Raw genomic sequence first — 8,974 nt, 5'->3', positions numbered from 1 at the left:
CAGCAATAACGGAAGCAGCAAAAATCAGTGGATTCATGATAAACTCCTCGCACCAAAATAAAGAAATGATTAATGATACAATCTCATGTAAAAATAAGTGCAACTGAATATTGTACAAAATGGAAGCAACAATGATAACAGGAAAATGACTGATAATCAACTTCCTATGTGTTATTGTGGCCATGGGAGGATGCTACTCAGAATGTTGGTATAATTGGATAATTGGTGGCAATTTTGTAAACAACAGGGAGGTAAAAAACTTGAAGATTGACAATTTGTACTCTTATCTATTCCAGAATCAATTCCAGAAATCAAGCATCGATTTTACTTTAAAAAACCATGGAATAAAAATTGGGAGCAGAATCGTTATCAATTAGAGGTATATTGTCTATTGTGTGTTTGATTTTCATATAACTTTTTGGTATATTTCATTAAAGACTATCATAGGTGAACTAGTATTTGACAAAAAAATTTGTCATGCACTATATGACCTCTCACATGGTCTCTCTCCTCCTTTGACCATGTATGCCCCAAGTCGATGGTACTATTTCTCATTCCACCATTGGTTTGGCATATTTAGTGTGAAGAACCATCTTCCAAAGAGATATATTCATTAAGAGAGAGAATTTACTCTCAGAAATTGAACTATCAAATGGAATACTTATTCTTGACCAAAAGTTCTACTTCAGTGAAATCAATCCAAAATTAAAATAGAAATCATACTAAATCAGGTTGGGGTTTTGGTATAATTTCTATTTCAGAAATTGCTTGGTTTGTGTTTTTTACACTTTATTTTAGTGAAATAGAAATTGGAATTGATTTCATTGTTGCTCTTTAAGGAGCATATGGTTAATTTGATGAGATAAAACACTAATTTCATATTAAGAAAAATCAAACACCACCCTTTCTGTAAGCTTAATACAAATGCATCTGAGAATTGCAATAATCAGCAAGAGGGGTTTAGGAATTGTGATTAAAAGTAGATTTAATTTATTTTGTTACCCAAAATGTTTACTTATTATTAACTCAACACTCAAAAGTTGCTTATTCCTACTACAGGACTAGGCTACAAAACCTAACCAGGGCCGAGTTCGGAACCCCCAACGGAGAAAGGTTTTTATTCTCTAAGAACCCTAATATTGCATATTTGATCACGCAGAAGGCCTTCCTTGGCCTTGGCGGCCCTGGCCCTGTCTTTGGCCCTGGCCCTGTCTCTGGCCCTGTCCCTGGTACCCAGACCTTGACGCAGACAAAACCACAGCTTCATCTCTGCCATATTTAATCCTCCTAGCTTCCTCCCTTTGGATCTGATACGCATTCACCAGCACCTCCTCCGGCGATGCTCTCAACGCCGAAGTCCTCCCAGCCAGATGGCTCGTTATGGCGTTTTCGTTTGTCTTAAACGATATCCACTCGAACCCCTCATCGGTCGCCTGCTTCAGCACCACATAGCCCTGAGGCACCACCAGCAACTGTCCTTCACTCAGATTCCCATCGTACACTCTCTCTCCCTTGTTCCCCACGACCTGCACCCTTGCATTTCCCCTTGTCACGTAGATCACGCTGTGTGCGTTGATGTTCCAGTGTGGTGCAAGTATCCCATTCTGCACGTACAAATGTACAATAGATCAATCACACAGGATCATAAAAAAATCTCTTTTAATTAATTAACTAATTACGCTGTAGAGGACGCCAAGCTCGGCGCTGAGTTGGAGGTAGTTGAGAATGGATAAAAATCCTCTGTTGTTCTAATCGTCTGTTGTTCCATGTTTTGCTAGGTGCAGAGTGCGACACGTGGATAGTGCATCACCAACGGTCAGGATTAAGAGGGTTGGTTGAGGTTACCAAAACCGGGTTTTTTTGTTGTGAACCAGACCTAGATTCCAACCCAACTCGTGATCACCTCTCTTCTTAATATTCACTCTCTGTTATCTCTCTCAGAGCCTTAAAATCCGTTTCCTCCTCTTCTTCTTCTTCTTCTTCTTCTTCTTCTTCTTCTTCTTCTTCACCCTTTGTTATCTCTCTCATTCCCTCTCTCGGCTATTCTCGACGTATCGTTGTTGCAGTCCGGCGATCTCGACTTGACTTTGATAGCTGGGTTTCATAGCAAGAGAGTAGCGGATCCGGCGATCTCGACGTATCGTTGTTGCAGTCCGGCGATCTCCTTTCCTTCCTCTATCTCACTCACTCTCCCTCCTCAATCCTCCCTTTCCACCTGGGCTGCATTTAAAAAAAAAAAAAAAAAAGCATGGGATTTCTGGGCAGCGGATCCACCGCTCCTAGCCGTCGGCACCACGACCGGCATCCCTAACACTGCAACATCTTCATGAAAAAAGAAAGAAAGAGAGAAGGGGAAAAATAAAAACCAAAGAATTAGAGCATGGACTCCTCCAGAATCAATAGAAAAGAATTAAAAATCCCCAAATCACAAACACAGGAAACCTAAATTAAAAATTTCTACCATCAAAACCAATCCATTAATGGAGCTAGAGAACCTAAATCAGAATCCCAACCCTGCTATCACGTCTGGTTTCAGTATCTCCGGTGACTCCGTGTTTGGCCCTCTGGCCGAGAACGATGCCACCACTGGGGCCGGCTGGACAACAGTCTCGTTCCGTTCAACACAACCACCCTCTCTCGGCTATTCTCGACGTATCGTTGTTGCAGTCCGACGATCTCGACTTGACTTCGATAGCTGGGTTTCATAGCAAGAGAGTAGCGGATCCGGCGATCTCGACGTATCGTTGTTGCAGTCCGGCGATCTCCTTTCCTTCCTCTATCTCACTCACTCTCCCTCCTCAATCCTCCCTTTCCACCTGGGCTGCATTTAAAAAAAAAAAAAGCATGGGATTTCTGGGCAGCGGATCCACCGTTCCTAGCCGTCGGCACCACGACCGGCATCCCAACCCTGCTATCACGTCTGGTTTCAGTATCTCCGGTGACTCCGGGTTTGGCCCTCTGGCCGAGAACAATGCCACCACTGGGGCCGGCTGGACAACAGTCTCTTTCCGTTCAACACAACCACCACCACCATCACCACCACTGACCCCATCTCCACCTCCTCCTCCGCCTCGCCCTGCCTTTTCTCCTTCTCCAACTCCTTCTCCCACCTCGCCGCCTCTCATTCCGACTACCTCCGCTCCCTCCGCCTCACTGGCTCCGCTCTTTCCGACTTCGCCGCCGGAGAACCCCTCTCTGTTTCCACCCAAACCCCAGCTGTTCTCCTCCGAAATCCTTCCTCAGTCTCTTTCCGTTCAACACAACCACCACCACCATCACCACCACTGACCCCATCTCCACCTCCTCCGCCTCCCCCTGCCTTTTCTCCTTCTCCAACTCCTTCTCCCACTATCGCAAGTTCAAAGCTTCCACACATCCTCTCTGAATCAAGATCCAACCCGATTCGAGACATCCACACTTGTAAACCGGATGAATAACCCTCAACCAACCTTCTTAATCTTGACCGTTGATGATGGATTGTCCACGTGTCGCGCTCTGCACCTAGCAAAACATGGAAAAACAGACATGGGGAACAACAGAGGATTTTTATCCGTTGAGAATAGGGAGCTTCTCGCTGTTGAGGCTGGTGATGCGTCCGCCATGTGGGTTGTACACGTCAGCTCTTGTAGGGTCCTCTATGTTCTCCCTGAGCCTCACGCTGCAGAAGGTTTCCTCCAACCCATTCCATGGTCTCCCTTGTCGCTCTCTCTGTTCCTCTTCTTCCCCTCTTGGTGGGGATATCACCTGAAGCCCATGCTCCACACTCACGATAATGCCCCTGTTGTCGTCTTCACCCTGTAGCCTCCTTGCAGTCTCCTCATCCACTCCCAACGCTTCAGACAACCATTGCGTATCGAAGCCATTGAAGAGGCTGACTCCTGACTCTTCTGCTTCCCTCTCTTCCCCCTCGTAACTCGAACCTCTTGAATCTCGTTGGCCTCTCTCGCCTTGTGAGCCTCGTGAGCCTTGTGAGCCTTGTGAGTCTTGTGAGCCTTGTGAGCCTTGTGAGCCTTGTTCCTGTCTTTGTGGGTTTCCAGCGAGGAGGAATTTCTTTACGGATTAAAGCAATCAAGATTAATAATTTGGTTAAGAAAAATTAAAGAAATTAAGGTTTAAATTTGATAATTAAAATGGGTTAATTTGGTTCTTGCCCTGTTTCTATTGTTAAGCTGGTTTAAGTCGTTGGTGGAGTCGTAAAGGGCAACGAGGACGAGATTGTTTTCTCCATCGTTGTAGATACAGTGTGCCATGCCGTTGGGAACAACCAGGATATCACCTCGTTGGAACCGTTGGATACTCTGGTGCTGATCTCTGGATTGATAGCCTTGTTCTCCTTCTCCTCCTTGTCCTTCTCGTTGGGATGATTGGAATGTCTCAGGGCAACCTGGTAACGAGTTTTGTTGGTATCCCCTACCTGTGTGGATAAGAAAAATCGGTTTTGGTGAGTTAAGAGTAACTCATCCGAGTCAATTAGCAAAAACACTAGAAGGGATATATATAGTTAATTAACTAGGCTTGCCTTCGACAATGAAGATAAGCTTAGGTGCACTGGTGTAGGAAGGCAAGAGTAGGCCTCTGGGTCGGATAGAATAGCGAGCAAAGGCAACGCCGGCACACTCCAATTGGTCGTTATACTGGTCCCAGAACTCGATCAACCAGCTTCGGACTCTACCCTGTGAGTGGGTTCAAGAGCATTGAGGTTCTCAATCCTACAGTCTCTCTCTTCTCTGAACCGGCGTTGCTCCTGCTGATGCTGCCGCAGAGGCTGCCACTGATGATGCTGCTGTCTTTGGGCTCCCCATGATTGATGATGCCCAATCTGAGCTAAGGAGACATGAAACATGACAAGTAAGCAAAGACCAAGAGAAAGCAAAGAAGACTTATCCATCTTGTGATAGTAGTCGTAGTAGTAGTAGATCTATAATGGTCTGAGGTGAGTGGGAAGTGGGGTGTGTTGGTATGCATTTAAAGGAGAGAGGAGAAGGGTCAGTTGCTGACACACTTGAGGTTAGTGGCTGAAGGATCTCCTTTTTCCTTAGGCCATGTTTCAGCTTGCATGGCTACTCAGCTCTGCTTTGGTAAACACAAGCTAGTTCAGATGTGGAGGTGGCCTTGAGTTTGAGAGAATATAGTGAAGGAACCGAACTGGGTAAAAATCGTCTGTGGAGACTAACCTAATGTGTCCCTCATTTGGGTCTCGGTACACTTCAAAGGAAAAGTACAAAAAGTGTAGGAAACAAGGCAGAGATTTGTCCCTAGTAGTCCACGTGGCTAAAAATTAAATTCGAAATTGTACCAGATCGGTCTTAGCGTCTAGTTGCGGAAATAAGATTGAAAAAAGAAAAAAGAAAAAAGAAAAAAGGAAAAACGTTCACGATGGGACTCGAACCCACAATCTCCCGCTCCGGAGGCGAGCGCCTTATCCATTAGGCCACGCGAACAAGGAATTGAATAGTTGAAAATTTATATATTGATAAATAATAAAATATTTTTGAAAACAACAATCTTTCTTCATCCTTTGTAATAGTTTGAGAGAAACCCTATTGTCTACTTCTTCGAGTTATTTTATCACCTATGAATATATACAATTGATCTTGTTTAATAATTAGAAAATAAGAATTCTTTTTTCCCCAAGACAAAGAACAATATACAAAGCCTTAGAAATAGCTCTCATGGCCATTCTTCCATACTCCCTCACAAAAACTACCCCTACAATTACAGAATAAGATCATCTCCAATTAATTGGGCATTCAATTAGTAATCCAAGGGTTGGGAGTAGATGTATCAATTTCAGGCTCACTTGATTAAAGCCCTATCGATACCATCCCGATTAATAAATGTGAGCTTGGCCCATTTATAATTAGTCATTCCTGGTGCAAGGTGTAAGTTCGACGGATGCCCAACCGGTTTGACAGATTACAAACTTGATTCAGCTCGACACGTTTAGGTCACCGTTTATATGTATATTTTAATTTTTTGGGTAGAATAAGGTGTATATTGATATTTTATGAATTATTGAATGAAATGAATTGTAAAGTCATTTCTAAATTGTTGATGATTTAGTAAATATATTAAAATTATGAAATATAAGACAGTTAAAGTCCATTTGAGATCTAATTATGGTCCGATTAGTAGAAGTCTGATTAAGGTTTTAATGGTGCATTATCTCGTTTATGGCCTGATTAGTAGAAGCTCGACTGACGCCTAGAGCCAAACTAATCTCAATTAAGACCGACTTATTACTTTAATAGGCAGGCCATGATACAAGGGTACAAGCCCATCTCAGCCTATCCGAGATTGACTTGATCCGACCGATTGACTTGAAGGACTTTGGGATCCGCACCCATGTAGTGAGATGCATATCTAAGCGGAATCCAAAAATTATTGGTCAGAGACCCACACCTCTACTTTTTCCATTCCTGTTTCTGGATTCGCTCGTAGAATTCCTCTTGTTTCCGGTTCCTATGGATCCTCCCAAATGCCACAATCCATATGGAAGCAATAAAAATAGGATTTAACCAGAACAATATAATCTCATCCAGTTGCATCATTCACCACAATTCTTGCTCCAAGCAAGTATTGACTATGATCTCAATTCTTAAATTCATAAGCATTACAGACACAGCCCTTCTTCAATAGTTTTCCTTGTACGGTGTCACGTAACAGTGAAAGCTTGAACGGTATTTCAGGCCTTCATCATATAGAAGGATCGGAGAATGCCAAGTGGAAAAATAGAACTTTGAAAATCTATTATTAGAAGAATACACAAATAATAGGGTAGAAGTACCATATACATGCAACGACATGCAACGACATACAAGAGGATGCATATTAATACAAAAAAAGAAATTTGATTGAAGGAAAAAGGTTGGGCTCAGTGCTGACCTATGTCACTTTTTTGGATCCGGCTCCTCTCCTTAGCTGTTTGGCACCCATCACCCAAGTTGGCTCATGATTACTTGGGTGAGCAACACTTGGTGAGGCGATGATCCAATGGTTTGAGAAAGATACGGAAAACGAAATACCAATAAAGGCTCAAAAAACGAGACACCAAGAACCGTTGGATCATCGCCTCACCACATGTCACTTGCCTAAATAACTATGAACAAGACAAAAGAGCCGAATCACACTCTCTCTCCCTCTTTGGAAATAACCCACATGCCCCTTGCATCCCAGTCACCCTAACTCCAAGATTTGGTGTGTCCAACCAAAACTCTCCCTTAATTGAATTAGGCCCAGAAATTTGACCCGGCCTAACGTTCCTCCACATTCTCTGTCCCCCTTTTTTTTTTATCATTGCCATATTTTGTTGAATCCTTGTCTTTCTAATCAGTATTTAAAGAAAAAAAAAATCATTTTCAAGCCGATTCGGTGAAACACCCAAAGTTTCTTTCTGACTTTCATTATAAATGGGTTCTTTGGATAATGATGGCAACATTTTCTAGCTTTTTTTTTTTTTTTTTTTTTGAAAAATATCATTCTCTTGAAAGTCAAGACTCCTACATCAGAGAGACTCCTTCAGCTCTACGAAGTTTCTACAAGATGTTTTTTTCTTCTTGAGGTTTTTGCTTCTTGAGGCTGAGGAGGTAATTTGGTTGTAAAAGTTCAGAAATTCATTTATTCATGAGGGTGATTAAAACACAAGTTGTTTTTCATGCTACCGCCACCACCAACATAAAGAAAACGTATATTAGATAAGATGCTTACCTGCTTTTTATAAGAAAATCTTAATCATCACTATTATAACAAACAAAAGTAAGAGTATGACTGATTGGACAATAGTGATTATAACAACAGGAGACTGTCTTACTCTATACGAATTATTTGATGATTGGAAAATTTTCTGAAGCAGCAACATGGGGCTTCCTCCAGCGCTTGAAGAGGGGAAGGAAGGAAGATGGCATGTAGACAAGATATGGAGCGATATTGAAGAACTAGGAACCTATTTTCAAATAACATTTTCGTGGCCTTGGGTTACTTTACCCCTTTTTTTATGGAAAATGCTCACCTTTTGTATAATTGTAATTTTTTCTGTGATGAGAGTAAAAATACGGCACACAAATCTAAGAGCGATCGTCGGTCTTCCCTGAAGAGGAAGAGTGACCGTCGGTCATCCCTGAAGAGGAAGAAAGACTGTCAGTTATCCTTGAAGAGGAAGAGCAACCGTAGGTCATCCCTGAAGAAGAAGAGCAACCGTCGATCATCCCTAAAGGGAAGAGCGACCATAGGTCATCCCTGAAGAGGAAAAATGACTGTCAATCATCCTTGAAGAGGAAGAACGACCAAGGGTCATCCCTGAAGAAGGAAAAGCAACCGTCAGTCATCCCTGAAGATCAACCATAGCTCATCCTTGAAGAACGACCATGGGTCATCCTTGAAGAACGACCATGGGTCATCCTTGAAGAGCGATTGTGGGTCATCCCTAAAGAGCGACCATGCGATAAAGCAGCCAAGCGACCGAGCGATGGAACGACTGAGTGTCTGAGCAACCAGGCAACAGAGCGACTAAGTGACTGAGCAACAAGCGACTGAGCGACCGAGTGACCACGCTACCAACATTCAAAGAATCCTAAAAGAAGAAAAATATCCCACAAGGGGATCCTCTACCAGCTCAGCAGATTTTATCGCAAGCCCAGTAAAATCTTATCACTTGAAGCACAAGAAAGCTCTCTCTCTCTAAGAAACCCACCCAGATACGAATCCGAACCAAATAAGGAAACAATCTCTCCAAGAGATCCGTCTATGTACTCTCCAAACAACGGACCAATTTCCTAATAGGATTCTCCTCGGAGATCTCCTACCAAGAATAATTACCTGCTAACATGATGAGACTCTCTATGAGCGCTTCTCTTCAGCCATTACCTATCAATACCAAGATAAACCCCAACAAAAAAGGATCACTACTTTTCCATTCTTTACTGGAATTAATGTTTGAAATGATCTGACTTAGGCATTGAAGAATCCCCCCCCCCCC

At 42.8% G+C, this 8,974-nt stretch overlaps 1 protein-coding gene and 1 non-coding gene across 2 annotated transcripts; both read right to left on the bottom strand.

Moving 5' to 3' along the window:
* Positions 1 to 969: 969 nt before the first annotated feature.
* Positions 970 to 4,888, bottom strand: LOC122068001 (cocosin 1-like). The gene is given in 7 exon segments (XM_042631825.1): positions 970 to 1,604; positions 1,680 to 1,729; positions 3,564 to 3,875; positions 3,966 to 4,050; positions 4,152 to 4,414; positions 4,520 to 4,654; positions 4,657 to 4,888. Coding segments are annotated over 7 exon segments (1,530 nt in total). The 3' UTR covers positions 970 to 1,151.
* Positions 4,889 to 5,368: 480 nt separating this feature from the next.
* Positions 5,369 to 5,441, bottom strand: TRNAR-CCG. The gene has a single exon. It is a non-coding gene; the product is annotated as a tRNA-Arg (tRNA).
* Positions 5,442 to 8,974: the final 3,533 nt, after the last annotated feature.

The sequence above is a fragment of the Macadamia integrifolia genome, unplaced genomic scaffold (assembly GCF_013358625.1).
Source record: "Macadamia integrifolia cultivar HAES 741 unplaced genomic scaffold, SCU_Mint_v3 scaffold3318, whole genome shotgun sequence".
Lineage (NCBI taxonomy): Eukaryota > Viridiplantae > Streptophyta > Magnoliopsida > Proteales > Proteaceae > Macadamia > Macadamia integrifolia.
The sequence above is the reverse complement of the archived record's forward strand: the minus strand, read 5'-3'. Positions and strand labels throughout refer to the sequence as shown.